We start from the raw sequence: 16,332 nt of genomic DNA, 5'->3' as shown, positions 1-16,332 counted from the left end.
CGGGAGGCCCCTGAAGACTGGAAGGGGCTTCATTCTCCTCTTGGAAGTGAACTGAGACAGCACTGGCCGAGCCAAGGCAGTGACTTCCAGCCACAGGCCATGTCTGGGGCCGACGCCATGAGCACACCCTCCCATTCCCCTCTTGATTTGGCCAGTGTGCTCTGGTCGGGCACTTTACTGGAAGTCCCTGAAGGCAGTGTCCATCCTCCTCTTCCCACCCGGAGCTGAGTTCTCCCACCATGTGAGGTGGACTTTCAGGAAAAGCCACATTGATCTTCTCTCGAAGTTCAGCCCTGGCCAGAGAGCAGGGGTGGGTCTGGAGGTGGATGTCCCTCCTCCAGCCTCTGCCAAAGCCATCTGTTAACGTCTGCCTTCCCCTTCACTCTCGGGGCTCCCCCCACGCCCTACCATGCCACGCAGGGGGGTTTCCGCGTCCACGCTGCCCGTCCTTGCGGCGTCTCACTTCCCTGTGCCTTTTGCATGTTGGGAGAGGGTCTGGGTGTCACTGCCGCTCATGCTTAGAAACCACTGAAAGCCCCCAATAAAAGCATCAAGGAGGAGCAGCTGCTTTTCATTTCTAAATCTGTGTTGCCCATCTAGTTCTCATTTCCAGAGTTTGGGGCCAGAGGGGTGGAGGTACGACGTTGAGACTCAGTGAGTCTGACTCTCACCAACGTTTTGACCATTTCACTTCTGGTGAGAAGGAAGAGATGACTGATGGCTGCTTGGGGGGCCCAAGGCTGGATCTGGGGAGGCCGGGTCTTTTGTTTGTTTTTTGGCTGCACCGCATGGCTTGAGGAATCTTAGTTCCCCAACCAGGGATCAAACCCGGGCCCAAGGCAATGAAGCTCTGAGTCCTAACCACTGGACTACCAGGGAATTCCCACAGCCAGGTTTTATCCAATAGGAAAGGATAGACAGGATGTTAGAGCACATGTCCAGTACTTTAAGGCCCGGCTGTTGAAGAGGGTCATGTGACTTCCACACGCGGTCCATGGGTGAGAATTTAATTACCAGGCTTCACCCAGCTGCAAAGGAGGCTGGGAAATGTAGTCTGTGATTGGGCAGCCTATTGCTAAGGAAGGAGAGAACAGATCCTGGTGGACAGCCAGCAGCCTCTGACATAAGGAAGCACTGAATGGGAAGAGGCCCAGGTAGACTGCTGGAGAGAACCATAGACTCAAAGACTCCACAGGCCCCACCTGCCAGTTCCACATGTGCAGAAACTGAGGCCTGGGAATGGGCATGTGTCTGGTTTGGTCAGGATCGCACAACAAGTGAGCTAGGGCTAAGTGTCCTTTCCCTGGTCCCTTTCTGTCTCGGAATGTCATGGAGAGCAGCTCGGGTGTGGAAAAGCATCAACATGCGTACGTTTACTCAGGATCCATCAGCAGCTGAGCCTTCTACCAGGTGCCATGGAGGGTTGCAGAGATGGACAGGGTGTGGGGCTGAGTTCAGTCTAGTTGGGAAGACAGACACCACCACCGCCAGGACTGCGGTAATGGGCGCCCCCAGTGTTTACAATGCTAAGAAGGTCTATCCCACATTCACAGAAGGATGCCTGTTGGGGAGGACGGTAAGGGCTGCTGAAGGTCATATCTCCTTCAGCTCATTGGCTGCTCACTGCCAAAGTCACAGAATCATCTGCCCGGGCCATTCCAACGTTATCTCCAAAGACCTGTTTGGTCCTTCCCTAGCAACCTGGGCCCACATTGCCTAAAACCCTCAGTTTTCTCATCTCTAAATGGAGCTAATAATAATAATGGCAGCCGTCCTTTGAGTACTAACCAGGTACTAGGAAATTCACAGAAATTATTTCTAAGTCTGCAAAGCATAGCTTTTTATGTCTCACTGATGAGGAAACAGAGGCTCAGAGAGTTAGCACCCAAGGTACAAGTGGTAGATTGGATTTTTGGATTCCCTAATAGGGTTATACATCCACAACCCTTGCCATGTGACTTTGTAGCACCTCCCACCGTGGGTGGAGTTTATTCCCTGCCCCATCAGGGTACTGTCCATGTGACCAGCTTGGGCCAGTGGACTGTTAGTGGAAGGATGTGATGGGAGTAGAGGCTTTAAATGTACCATGTGGGTGCCTCAGTGTTCATCACGAGAAGAGCAGGCCCCAGGTAGTTGCTGCCCTTTTCATCTGGACCTTAGAATGAAAGCAGAACAGACCTGAGCCCAGCTTGTGGCCTCGAACCAAGGCCAGCTGGCCCACTGCCTGAAGCAGAGCTCACCAGCTGAGGCCAGCCCATCTCTGCAGAGCTGCAGCTACCTGTGAGCATTTGCTGTCATAAACCATCAGGTTTGGGGGTTATTACTGCAATAGCTGACTAATACAGTAGCAGAGCTGGGATGAAGCCAAAGCCCTTCCTGTTTTCTCTATGGCCTAGGCTGTTGGGAACTACAGCTGAGATAATTCAGTAAAAATATCAGGCAGCGGGATTCCCTGGTGGCGCAGTGGTTGAGAGTCCACCTGCCGATGCAGGGGACACGGGTTCGTGCCCCAGTCCGGGAAGATCCCACATGCCGTGGAGTGGCTGGGCCCATGAGCCATGGCCGCTGAGTCTGCGCGTCCGGAGCCTGTGCTCCGCGACGGGAGAGGTCACAGCAGTGAGAGGCCCGCGTACCGCAAAAAAAAAAAAAAAAAATGTCAGGCAGCAGATTTAAAAATTCAGAACAAATGCTGCTAGTTGTTATTGATTTTAGTCAATGCTATATTTAAAAAATTATATTAAAGACACCGAGCCAGTTCAGGTTATTGGGGACATGTAGAAGTTACAGTGCCCAGGCTTCTGAGAGAGACATTCACCAAGCAAAGTAAATCTCTTCAGTAAAAAGCAGTCCTCATAGGCACCCAATATTTTAAAGTTTAGAACTTATTTTCCTACCCATCATTTCATTAAATCAGTCAAAGACCAATGACGTAGAAAGAATCATCCCCATTTCATAGATGAGTAACAAGCCCAGAGAGGTTAAGTGACTTGCCTAAGATCACACAGCTGAGGGAATGATAGGCAGGATTTGAATACAGTCTGCTTGCTCCAGTCCAAGGCTTCTAATAACTCTAGATAACTCAGCTTCCACCCTGACCTGTTCAGCCCTGCATCACTCCCCAGCAGCATGGGGCCCGTGGCAGATGAAACATGCTCAGGAAATGCAAATGGAAGGCAAGAAGGCATGAAAGGAGTGGAGCTGGGAAAGGGTGACAGCAGCTTGATCAGACAGGGCCTGAATACCTTTGCTCCAGAAATTAAGATGTCAATCAGGGGTGGCTCCCAGGCTCCCCCACCTACTCACCTCCTAGGCACTCAGACACACCCTTGGGGAGCCATGCCCTGGCAGAGAAGACAGGAGAAGTGATAAGTCTCCCAACTCAGTCCCTCAAATACGCAGTCTGGAAACCAGGGTCAGGCAGCCCTTAGCTTACCTGCAAGTGGACAGCACCTCAAACACCTACTTTACCTTGATGCAAAGGAGCCCACAGGTACACGGATGTCCTTTCCCCTCAGCTCTCCCGGAAAACACTTCTCTCACTCTCCCCCACCTCCTAGTTAGCCCTGAAACCAGACTATAGTCTTGGAGACTCCATTCATTCTAGAGGTCCTGGGACATGGCCTTCCACATTTGACTGTATGTTTTAACTACCTCTGAGTCAATAAAAATTAAAACACTGACATGTATGGGGTTTCTTTTTCCTGAATTTTTTTTTTTTTTTTTTTGGCCACACCATGCGGCATGCAGAATCTTAGTTCCCCAACCAGGGACTGAACCCGTGCCCCCTGCAGTGGAAGCGTGGAGTCTTAACCACTGGACCGCCAGGGAAGTCCCTCTTTTTCCTGATTTTAAAGTAGTTATAGTATAGATGGCACATTAGGGACTTATTGTGCACTTGAAAGACTTTTATATAGTGCCTCCCATAGACTAGGTCCTGTCCTAAGTAAGCCCTTTTCAAGTATCAATTCATTTAATCCTCACAACAACTCTACAAGGTAGGTACTTCTATTATCCCCATTTTACAGATGAAGAAACTGAGGAACTTGTTCAAGGTCACACAGCCAGTGTATATGGCAGAGGCAGAATAATCGCCTCCGTCCTTTGCTTTTCTGAGTGTGTTATGTAAATCATCTCTGCCTGAGCTGGGACAATGTTGGGGTAGCGTAGGGGAACACTCCGCTTTTGACGCTTAGCACCCTGTTTGGATATGCTCATTTCATTGCCTGTGCCTGGCTAGACTGAGGGCAGAACCGTGTCTCTGAATTAACACCGTGTCCAGCATAGTGCCCCTCACCTAGCGGGGCAATGGATGTCGAATGAGGTGAGGCATTATCCCCACCTTACCCTTCACAAAGAGGCTCAGAGATTCTGACCTGACCAAGGGCACACAGCTGTAAGTTCTAGTCAGCACAAACGCAGAGTCTTTCTGCCACCAGATTCTGTGCTAAATATAACACCATTTATTCTTTGTCGTGACTGCATTATATTCCTGATATGGTTACCATAATTTATTTAACCAACTGGCAACAGTTAGATAAATCTTGACAACTTTGCACTACCACAAATAGCTGCAATAAAATCTTTGTGTTTATCTTTGCCCACCTCTAATCTTTGTGTTCATCTTTGCCCACCTCTAATCTTTGTGTTCATCTTTGCCCACCTCTATCTTTGTGTTCATCTTTGCCCACCTCTAATCTTTGTGTTCATCTTTGCCCACCTCTAATCTTTGTGTTCATCTTTGCCCACCTCTAATCTTTGTGTTCATCTTTGCCCACCTCTATCTTTGTGTTCATCTTTGCCCACCTCTAATCTTTGTGTTCATCTTTGCCCACCTCTAATCTTTGTGTTCATCTTTGCCCACCTCTAATCTTTGTGTTCATCTTTGCCCACCTCTAATCTTTGTGTTCATCTTTGCCCACCTCTAATCTTTGTGTTTATCTTTGCCCACCTCTAATCTTTGTGTTCATCTTTGCCCACCTCTATGAACATTCCCATAGCCTAAGTCCCTAGACTGAGATTGTTAGGTCTGCACATTTTTTTGGTTTGTTTTTGTTTTTGGCTGGGCCACACGGCTTGTGGGATCTCAGCTCCCTGACCAGGGACTAAACCCGGGCCACGGAAGTGAAAGCCTGTAATCCTAACCACAGGCCACCAGGGAACTCCCGGGTCTGCACATTTTAAGTTTGGATACGACAAGGTTACCATCTAATCATGTGGGCCCAATTTACCATCTCCCCTCTCCCTAAGGTATGGGAGGACCTGTTTTCTACGCTGTGTGTGTTCAATTTTAAAACTCCCCAGAGGCTGTATTAGGGATTTCTGGGACAATTTCTGAAGGTGACTATACTGCACGGAGTTTCCCTTAACAGAATCTACCCTCTCCTTGATATCGAAATTGGTTTGATTTTGGAGACCTTTTTAAAAAGACTTCTGCGGTTCATCCCTCTGGGAGCTAGGTCCAGCTCCCCATGTCCAGAAAGTCCCTATGAAGCCAAGCAATCAGGTCTAAATTGCATTAGGCTGTCGATGCAGAGAAAAGCAGGGGTATGATAAAGTGCACCCAGAGATCAGCTCCCCGATCACTCACCGGGAAGCCAGCTGCCACCTCAGCTGAGTGGGAGCTTCTTTTCACGTTGTTTCCTTAAATAAAAGTCATAACCAGCTTGGGAAGAACTTTTCATCAAGCGGAGCAAAGAAATAGAATAGAGCAGAAGAGTTGATGAGGTTAAACAGTCTGTGCCCATCATTTATCAGATAAGGAAGTTGAGAACCACAGATGTTGAGTGACTTGGCCAAGGTCACACAGAAGAGCAGAAAAAGCAGTGGTGGAAGCCAGCTCAAAGCCGGGCATTCACACTTCTAGCTGAGTGCTCCTTATAACATAGCAGGGCGCATCCAGGACCTCCATTGACAGTCCTTTCAGTCTGCCTTTCTTCAATCTCTGTTGCTCTTGAACATGAGGGGAAAGTTAGGTTTCTTGAAAAGGGATCTCTGGATGAAAATCGTGGCAGCTCATCTCCGTGCCTTTGTGCATGCTGTTCTCACGTCCTTGGAGTCTGTTCTCTGCCTAACTGCTTGAACTCCTTCTCATCCTTCAAGACCCAAAAGAACTATGTTCTGTGAAAATATCCCGTGATTCCCCAGGGCACCTGGTTGTCCCCTGCTCTATGTTCCCAGGCCCTGACCTTGGCCAGCACTCGGAACAGTCTATGGTGGTTGTTGACTCCTTATGCATCTTCTCCAGGAGTGAAAATTCCTCAAACACACAGAGGTGGGCTTCCCTGGTGGCGCAGTGGTTGAGAGTCCGCCTGCCGATGCAGGGGACACGGGTTCGTGCCCTGGTCCGGGAGGATCCCACATGCCGCGGAGGGGCTGGGCCCGTGAGCCATGGCCGCTGGGCCTGCGCGTCCGGAGCCTGTGCTCCGCAACGGGAGAGGCCACAACAGTGAGAGGCCCACGTACCACAAAACAAAACAAAACAAAACAAAAAAACGCACAGAGGTAGCAAAATCAAACTTTGCAACCCCACTCACACCTTAAGCTCTGAAGGGATAGACTTTGGACCACAAGCTCCAGGAGGGAGGGAGTTCATTATCCTGTCCTAGCTCCTGGCTCACAGGATAAACTCAAGAAGGGTTTGGTGCTGCCAACTGAATCTGAACAGGGAAGTTCTGCCAAAGGAGGAGCTTCAAATCCTGGAGCCATTGGGCTTTTGACAGATACTACCTGGAGGGGCCAAGCAGGTCAGGCTGACGACGGGAGAGGGCGCTAAAAGGTACAAAAAGTCCTCACAGGCGTATAGGCCTCCAGGGCATTTTCACAGATGACCTCATCTGAGTGAACTTTGTAACTGCTCTTGTGTAACCTTCCTCTTACTGCCAAGAAAACTGCTCCCAAATCCGGCCGATCCAGGCATCAGGACTCTGAGACGTAGATGTGGCACAAAGGGAAGGAGTAAACCAGGCTGAGAAATACATGATAACATATCCTTAGGTCACAGAATTGAGGAGAAAAAAAATAAGAGTGACTACAGCCTTGAAATTCCCCTATACACAACGAGTAGCTCCAGTAAGAATTACTCTCCTTTCATAAAATGGGCTGAGCTCTCCTGGTTCTGGGATTGAGGGTTTTGGAAAAGAACACACAAAATGCAGGAATGTGGGATTTCATTATCTCTAGTTTAATTTGCCTGTTTACACACACGATCTGTATGTGTACATAACAGTGGTAAGAGCCATTCTCTAAATACAATCTGGTACTCAGACTATGACAGATGCATGTGGAAAATGAGGCGCCAGTGAATGAACCTCAACACGGAGAGACAAACCAAGCACGGTGGTATTCTGTGAGCACAGATGCCCTCAAAACCCTCTTGTTCAGCACCTGGGGAAGAGACACTTTTCAAAAGACAATACAAGGCTACTTCAACAGGACACCCAGACCCCAAACGGCACTCCAAAGAACATATTAGTTTCCCTGCCTTCTCCAGAGGAGCCATAAAGTTCTAAAGGCTTAATCAAGAAAGAGGAGGCAGGGGGATTATCACCTGCTATGCACATGTGCTGGGCATTTTACATACATATTCCCTTCATCCTGACAGCACCACCTCCATTTTACAGATGGGGAAATTGAGGCTTGACCAGGGTCTGACACGATTTGGACCCACATCTCACATGTGCCTAAACTTTCAGCCTTGCCACGCTGTGTCACACAGGGATTGAGAGCATGTTCCCTAGAGACAGGCAAAGGTGCTAAGACTGAATGGGAAGTGGCGGAAGACTCCTCAATATACGAGATTCGGTAATGGACGCTTTCCGCGGAGTCAGTGTAAGGCTGAGCCTGAATCAGACGTGCAGGAGAGAGATGTCTGGACATTTAAGTGAGACAAGTGAACTTCTGGCGTCACCTTGTGCCTGCTCTCTTTTGGTGCTGAACGTGAAACGTAGGAGAGATGTCAATCCCTTCAGCAAGCCCCTGCCACCTACCCCAGCCCCACTTCCACCACCCCCGTTTTCAGATGTAAGCTCCGGGGGGCAAAACAATCCTCCCAGGGCCCATCATAGCTTGCCAATGCTCCCAAAGCACCATGGTGACACCTTCGAAATCTCACTGTCAGGTGTCTCTGCCCCCTTTGGGTACAATGTATCACACCCCACATTTTTTTTTTTTTTTTTTTTTTGTGGTATGCGGGCCTCTCACTGCTGTGGCCTCTCCCGTTGTGGAGCACAGGCTCCGGATGCGCAGGCTCAGTGGCCATGGCTCACGGGCCCAGCCGCTCCGCGGCATGTGGGATCTTCCCGGACCGGGTCACGAACCCGTGTCCCCTGCATTGGCAGGCGGACTCTCAACCACTGTGCCAGCAGGGAAGCCCCACACCCCACATTTTGATCGATATAGGTTAACCTGTGGCCGGATGAGATACGAACTACATATTTTAAGTACATATTTATACGCAATACATTTTACACTGAAGATTTTCCAGACCTCAAACTCCTACCAAGCTTGAGTTAAGCCAGGCGACTGCAGTGCTTACCAGTTAATGCTATTACCAGGCTTGACTGGGGTGGGGGTGGGGACGTCAAAGAAGCTTCCAGGATGATTATCCAAAACACAAGGGGCTTGGTTCGAAAGGCTTAAGGAGACACCCTGAGAGAGGGAAGGGGTATCTCATCACAGAGCGGTAACTGTGCCTTTGTGGGGCAGAGGGGACAGGGCATCTCACCACTCCCAGCACTCCCAAGGTGAGGGCCACACAAGAACAAGGCTAGAAATTGAGATGTGCTGCCAAGGGGAAATAAAAGGTTGAGTTCAAGGGCAGATGCACAGGCCCGTTTGGTCTGGTTTGGGTGGTGGTCCAAGTAAGAGGAGGGTAGGCCAAAGTCAAGCCGCCATTTATCAGGGACATTTTTGCAGACAGGTTGGCTTCTTGCCATCAGAAGCAAGGGAAGATATTTTCGTCCACTTCTGACTTAGCATAACCGTGTCCAAAAGGGTAAAAGTGCCTTGGGCCACAGCGATGAACAGAAGGCTTATTATCACACAGCCCTGAAGCGCCACTCAGTCTGCACCACGGACGGGTGGTCAGGGGAGGTTCAGTGCAAATATGCATTTTGCAAAATTACCCTGACTCAGCTTAAAATTCAACAGGTTATTAAAACATCTGCTCTCCGGGTTTTATTCTTAACAGAGAAAAGAGTCCCGTGTGCTTGAATTTAATACCGTAAGCCAAGAGTGTTCTAAAAAACCCTCAAAGCAATCTACACACGTGCCGAAGTGCAGAGTCGTGAGTTACTTTCGGGAGTTCTGTCAACAAAGAACAAACGCCATGATTGTTATCAAAAACTATAAAGCATTCACTCACAATGGGGGGGGGGGGGGGGGGGGGAAGTAACCTTATTGCTCCGAAAACCAATATATAATAGACAACATGGACAGAAAAGTATCAATGTTCGTTACCTAAAAGTCATCCAATACTCTGTCGCAGAGGCACTCCAGTTTAACTGTTTTGGTAGCTAATCACAAGCCACTTGCAATATTTGACACTCCACGGACAAAAAAAATACTACAGCCAGAATGTGTCTTTCAGGCAGTTGGTTGTTTTATAAAGAACCCTGCTGGAAATAAATGCTTCTGCAAAACTGACCAGAGGGAACTACTGTTAAATAACACCATTAATAGCCACGGACCCAGAAGACAAGGAAGAATCAGGGAGCATCTGATGGCAGCAGAAGAGAGTCCTGAGGCCCCGGCCCTACTTCAGCCACACAACAGAGGCTTTCCCGATCCCGCCCTCTCGCTGAGCCAGAGCTTGGCCCTCTTCAGCCAAAAGGGATGTTCCAGATTAAGGTCAAGTCTTGCCAGGAACGCAAAGTGCCTGACTGGGAGTGGCGGTGCTTGTGACACAGGACAATGCCACCAGGGACAGTCTGGGGCCTGACCTTGCTCGCCCCCCAGACTCCATCCCACCTCCACCCCACACACTGCCCGGTAAGCTTCCTCCCGGAAGCGGGATCAAAAATTTAGTCGATAACTAAGAAAGATAAGTGGAAAATCTATTAGCCACTGTCCTGCTGTCAGCCGTTTTGCTTCTCTTTTATTTCTTGTAACCGTCTTGCTTCAGATTCAAACTAGAGCTCTGGGGAGGAAGTCCTGGAGAGAAGGATTTCAGATACCAACACCCGTACGTCCCGTACCAGCCCAGCAGACCGAACAGGGTGCCAAACACTTTCTGGGACAAGTTGTGAAAGTACACGGCCGTGCACAGAAACATCCACACCCAGATGAGGGTCAGGAGGCCCAGGGCGACCCCCAGGGTGGTGACGGCCGCGTGAAGCCAGTGGCTTCGGTCCGTCCCCAGCTCGTGCAGTACAGCCATCTCCTCCACAATCATAAGGACACAGAAGGTGAGCAGGAAGGAGTGGCCTGAGATGTCAAAGCCATGCCAAAAGCCTCCTTCCCCGTGGCACTGCTGCTTACTCTGGTGCTCCTTTCTCACCCCCTCCAGGGCTGGCGACTGGTAGCAGCTGCCTGTGTAGTGCTCAATGTTGGCGAAGACGGCTGTGCCCACGTACCAGATGGCCGTGCCCACAAGCAGTGTGCTCAGCCGCCGCAGGACCAGGCCGGCCTTGCCCGTCAGGTGGTAGTTGGTGAGGGTGATGAAAGGCAGGAGGAGGCAGAAGGTCCAGGCCCAGGCCACTTTGACAAAATACCTGGCAGAGGAAGAAAGTGGAAGTGAAGACGGGGACATGGCGGAGAGGGAACAATGTCATCACTCAGGACTCTGGACTCTCGAGGGAGGGAAAGAGGAGAAATAGGTGATAAAAGCTATAGACCACAACTTCACTAAGTACCTTACGTGTATTAACTACTGAATCCTTACACAACTCTATGAGGTACGTACTGCTATCATCCCTATTTTACAGAGAAGAAAACAGAGGCACAGAGAACCATCGTGCCCAAAGCAGAGGTCATCAGTGGTGGAGCCGGGATTTAAACCCAGGCTCTGTGATCTTAAGCACTACGCCATTTGCTGAGGAACGTAATTACAGAGCTCTCACATACATCCACTTTCCCATAGAATACTCACAGTTACCTCGGGGGGAAGATGTCACTAGCCCCATATTATAGGTAAAGAATAGTTCAGTAACTTGCCAGGATCACACTCACATGACCAGCAAGCCCAGGTTAAACCAAGGTTTGGCCAGCCCCAAAGCCCATGCTTTTTCTACACCAAGGCTTTTTCCTACGTGGTGGAAATGAACAGACAGAGCTTGACTTCACGCTAGAAGACCCAGGTTCAAATCCTGACTCTGACTTATTACCACACCTCCAGGCCTCCGTTTCCTCAACTATTAAATAGAACTGAGGGGATCCAACGATTTTTAAATCCAGAGCCAATGATTCACTAGTTCCCTTTCAATAATTAACTAGCATAGAGGTGTGGAGCAAAACACCAGAATCCACGGCAACTCGCCAAAGACAGGGACTTGTCTGCTAGGCTCTTCGGCTCCCAGCTCACCCAGGCCAGATCAAGCAGCAGCTGTCTTGTCTGCCTCCCCTGCCCTCATCAAAGGTGGCTGAGCTAGGGACCAGGTGCGGTAAACACATATGCGAGAGGCTTGGAGCCATGACCACTCTCATAATCGATTCTCAGCCCAGCCTCCGTGGGTGGGTGAGGAAGGAAGGTGCGCAAAGGACAGAAGGACCCTTCCTGGGTTCCAAAGGTTCTTCAGACACTACCCAAGGGCCTGTCGCTAAAATCTTCCCTGGGACTGATATGCAAGGATCTGGCCACAGCCAAGACCTGTCAGGTATTTGATGAAGCTGCTGGAGAGAGGAACCAGGGTTTTAAGTAGATAACCAAAGTTGGACTGGCTTTTGAGAGATGCTACAGACACTGCACCTCCCAAGGAGAGTCGAAGCTCACGTCAGGGGAGGAGTTTTATCTTTCAGAGTTTCCCTTTACTATTGCAACGGTGTTTGCGTCGATAAACTTAAAATCCAAGAGATTTAAAAAAAAAAAAAAAAAAAAGGAGGGGGTGGGTGGACTTAAGGAGAAGTCTCAAAGGGCCCGGCTGGGATGGTGTCCCTAGGCCACTGCCATGAACTTTGAGTGACTGAGAAAATCCAAGCAGATCCAGGGGTAAGGTCACGGACTGGAGGGTTCCACTCCGGGGCGACTGTCTTAGAACGGGGGTTGGCATGGGCTAGGACAGGCTCTCAAAGGTGGGGGGCGGGGGGTGCTGGCGAAAGAAGGCAGGTCTGCTTGCCCCACCCAGGTGTGATGGGATTCTGTCACCAGCTGGGGGGTATCAGATTTAGGGCGGAGGCGCAGGGTCTGACATTGGCAGGCAGGAGGGAGGTGGCATCTCCCCCAGGGCAGGGGCCAACTCCTAACCCCCCAAAGGGAGGCAGGGGGAGCAGCGACACAGGCCGGTTCAACCCCCTTCCCACCCTCCACCCCTACACACACACAGACACACACACCACCCTGCCCAGTCAAGTTCAGACTGTCTGGTTTGTGTGTGCAAACGCGACCTGCTAGTGACACTAGCTATTCTGGGGTCCCTCCATCGCGACACGCGTGCAGACGCTGCTATCACGAAGGGGAGAAGGATCTCCCCTTCCAATGACTCGTCCATCAGGGCAGCTAACCCCCGGCTCTCTGGGCAAGGCGACAGCTACGGCAGGGACAGGAGAGGACCCGGGGCGCACTCACACGTTGAAGACGTTGCGCTTGTTGCTGAGATAGCTCTCGGGTAGAGGGGAAAGCTCCTTCAGGAGGGAGCCCGCCAGCATGGAGGCCACCAGGGCCCAGGGCAGGTAGCGCCGTACGGCCGCCCGCACCAGCGTCCCCCTGAGGGCCCATGCGCAGCGCTCCAGGTGCTCCATGCCCGACCTGTCGGCCTCCGTCAGCGTCCCCGTGCCCTCTCGGCCACCGTCTGGCCCTTCGTCTTGGCCGGCGCCACCGCCTCCCTTTGAGCGCACGCGCGCCGCTCGCAGGCCCCGCCCCCGAGGAGCGTGAGCGCTCCGGAGCCCGCGCGCTCCCCCTCCTGGCCACCGGCGGCCCCTGCAGCGCTCCTGTTTCCAAAATCCTCGCATGCCTCCTTGCCTTCTCGAAATCCCGCCGCCAGGGTAACATGCTCCCGGTAAGGAAAGGCACACATCCTCTGTGCCTTGCTCTGATCGGAGGAAAAAGCGCTTGTGGAAATATTTGCTGGAGGTGGGGAAGAATAAACGTAGAGTTGTAGGAATTGGAGCAGTGGTCCCAGCATCATTTAGTCTCTCTTGGAGATGCTTCCTCCATCTGAGCCTTAGTTTTCTCATCTGTAACATGGGGAGCCAAGAGGAGATCAACCTTTCCCAAGTTAGTTTATGAACTCGAGGTTCATTATGGTGGTCCAGACATACGGACATGAGAAAATAAATGCATAAAATAACCATTAGATTTGCATTTTAAATTATTAGCTTTATTTTCACTTTTAAAACAACTGTGATTGGTATTGAGAGAAAATGCTGGACGCTGGGGGTTAACGGCCATCAGATGAGGGTGTTGATGACTCAGTCACTCGTTTATCACAGAGTTAAACCCACTCATCCCCTGTCATGGCTGGGTGTCTAATTGTTTCCCAACCTTGCGGCGTTTCTTTGCCATTGTATTAGTTTCCTAGTGCTGCCATACAAATTACCACAACTATGTTGGCTTAAACGAACAGAAATTTATTCTCTGACAGTTCTGGAGGCCAGAGTCTGAAATGAAGCTGCTGACAGGATTGGTTCCTTCTGGAGGCTCTGAGGGAGGACCCTTTCCATAGCTCTCTCCTAGCTTCTGTGACTGCTGGCAGTCTTGGCATTCCTTGGCTTGTGGCTGCATCACTCCAATCTTTGCGTCCGTCTTCATGTGGGCTTCTCCCTTCTATGTCTCTGTGTGTCCTCTCTCCTTCTGTCCCTTATAAGGACACTAGTTATTGGATTAGGGTCCACTCTAAATCCAGGATAATCTCATCTTGAGATCCTTAATTATATGTGCAACGGCCCTATTTCCAAATAAGGTCACATTCCTAAGTACCAGGGATCAAGACTTTGACATCTCTTTTTTTGGGGGGGGGTGGTGGTGGTGTCACCATTCAACACATTACGTCCACCTTAACTGTTTTTGCTATGTCCATATACCACCAATACTATTATTTGCTTAACATTTTTCTTTAAACAACACACATTTAAAACTGAAATACTTATTCAATAGCCTCCCAAGCAGAAATATCCATGGAGTAATAGATTCTGTGTGCCAGTTATGTTTTTTCTATTACAAAAAAAACATTTCTATTGAAATATGCATCATCTCTAGCTGCCTAAAATAATCTCGTGTCCCTAAACCAAGGATAGCTACTGCACTTTGGGAAACACTGGCCTGATTTACACGTATAATACAATGTTGTTTAAAATCTCTCATGCTGGGAATCAATAAACTAATAGGAGTAAAAGTATTAATGCCTTAAAACTGTCTCAAGGTGATCAGTAAATTGCATTTATCTGATCATAGTTTTTACGTAGCAAGACGTCTCTGGGTCTTCAAAAAGCTAGGTTGAAAAAAGCAATGTACTGGTGATTATACTAATTTGCCTTTTCATGATTGGAGATAAAAACCACACAGCTGGCAAGATGTTAATTGTGAAGGCAGCTTGTAAATAGTATCTGAAACCGTCTGTATCTCCTGAAGATTGTCAGGTGCTGAATTATTGTTACTTTCCATAGCAAGCTGCATAATGGTTAAGAACAGGGAGGTAGGACTTCCCAGGTTGTGCAGTGGTTAAGAATACGCCTGCCAATACAGGGAACACGGGTTCGATCCCTGGTCCGGGAAGATGCCACATGCTGCGGAGCAACTAAGCCCGTGCACCACAACTACTGAGCCTGCGCTCTAGAGCCCGCAAGCCACAACTACTGAGCCCGCATGCCACAACTACTGAAGCCCACGCGCCTAGAGCCCGTGCTCCGCAACAAGAGAAGCCACCGCAATGAGAAGACTGCACACCTCAATGAAAATTAACCCCTGCTCGCCGCAACTGGAGAAAGCCCGCACACAGCAACAAAGACACAATGCAGCCTAAATAAATAAATAAATAAATTTATAAATGTATAAATAAATAAATAAAATAAAGAACAGGGAGATACACTGGACATTATTAGCTAAGTGGTCCCACTTGACGAAAATCCAGATGCTAATCCCCCACCCCCAAGAAAAGGGGAAAGAGCTCTAGGTGACAGAAACTCTAGACATCACCCAGAGGAACCAGCTAAAACATACCTCCTGTATGTTTCAGGATTTGTATTTCTCTAGAAAGGAAACGGGTTTGTTCTATTTGAAACTCTACAGCTTAATCCCTGGAGATTTTTGAAGACTGAGCTACACCCAGACCTGAAATTTTGTAGGTCTCTGAAGTTTTCTTTTCTTTTTTAAAAACTTCAACCCATGTGAAGAAATACATATTCATGCTGTGGGTTGCTGGAGCGAACTCGTTCTGATGGTGAGAACAGATTGTTAAATTTTACGGACTTCTGCCAGCTGATTGTTAAAGCCAGTATTAAAAGTCACATTATATAAATGAACAATTAAATGCACAATAAATATTCAAAACCCATCATTCCCAAATTATTTTACTCTGTTTCACTATTACCTATGCCCCTGAGGTTGCTTACATCTATTGTATAGTATGTTACCGTGCAACTTTTCCCAACTGTGTGTTCATTGGTCTCACATTTGTAGCTTGAAACCAGCCCTGGTAGGAGTATTTACACTAAGGGAAATGGCAGGTGCTATAAATCAGGGCTTTATTTGGTTTGTCGACTATCTAGACTGGTATGCAGCTCCATTTGTCAAACATGGTTGAACTGAAACTATAGGTTGGCAATGGATACAAGAGTCCAGCAAACATCAATGAAAGCATTCTGGGAGAATCAGTTCGCTATATGGAATTTACAGTAAAGAGAATTTGTATATTTTATTATTTTTAAATTATGGCTACACATTCTTTATATTAAGAGAAAGTTGGGGAATCCCTGATGGCCCAGTGGTTAGGACTCCACGCTTCCACTGCAGGGGACACAGGTTCGATCCCTGCTCGGGGAAATAAGATCTGCGGTGTGGCCAAATAAATAGTAAATAAATAAAATTTGGGGACGTCTCTGGCAATCCAGTGGTTAAGACTCTGCGCTTCCAATGCAGGGGGCATGGGTTCTATCCCTGGTGGGGGAACTAGGATCCTGCATGCCGCACAATGCAGCCAAAAAAAAAAAGAAAGAAAAGAAAAAAAATAGAGAAATTTATAATAC

General features: G+C 49.0%; 1 protein-coding gene across 1 annotated transcript; it reads right to left on the bottom strand.

The window, feature by feature from the left end:
- Window positions 1-7,159: 7,159 nt before the first annotated feature.
- FITM2 (fat storage inducing transmembrane protein 2) lies at window positions 7,160-12,981 on the bottom strand. The gene is made up of 2 exons (XM_032606956.1): window positions 12,719-12,981; window positions 7,160-10,709 (listed from the first exon to the last, which is right to left on the bottom strand). Exons 1-2 carry the CDS (start codon window positions 12,889-12,891, stop codon window positions 10,094-10,096), a joined length of 789 nt encoding a protein of 262 aa, XP_032462847.1. The 5' UTR covers window positions 12,892-12,981; the 3' UTR covers window positions 7,160-10,093.
- Between the last annotated feature and the right edge of the window lie 3,351 nt (window positions 12,982-16,332).

The sequence above is a fragment of the Phocoena sinus genome, chromosome 15, assembly GCF_008692025.1.
Source record: "Phocoena sinus isolate mPhoSin1 chromosome 15, mPhoSin1.pri, whole genome shotgun sequence".
NCBI lineage: Eukaryota > Metazoa > Chordata > Mammalia > Artiodactyla > Phocoenidae > Phocoena > Phocoena sinus.
The sequence above is the reverse complement of the archived record's forward strand: the minus strand, read 5'-3'. Positions and strand labels throughout refer to the sequence as shown.

Coding starts and splice junctions, on each gene's coding strand:
- FITM2 (XM_032606956.1), bottom strand. CDS start 12,891: ATGGAGCACCTGGAGCGCTGCGCATGGGCCCTCAGGGGGACGCTGGTG. Junction 10,710..12,718: donor AAGCGCAACGTCTTCAACGT/GTGAGTGCGCCC, acceptor TTCCTCTGCCAG/GTATTTTGTCAAAGTGGCCT.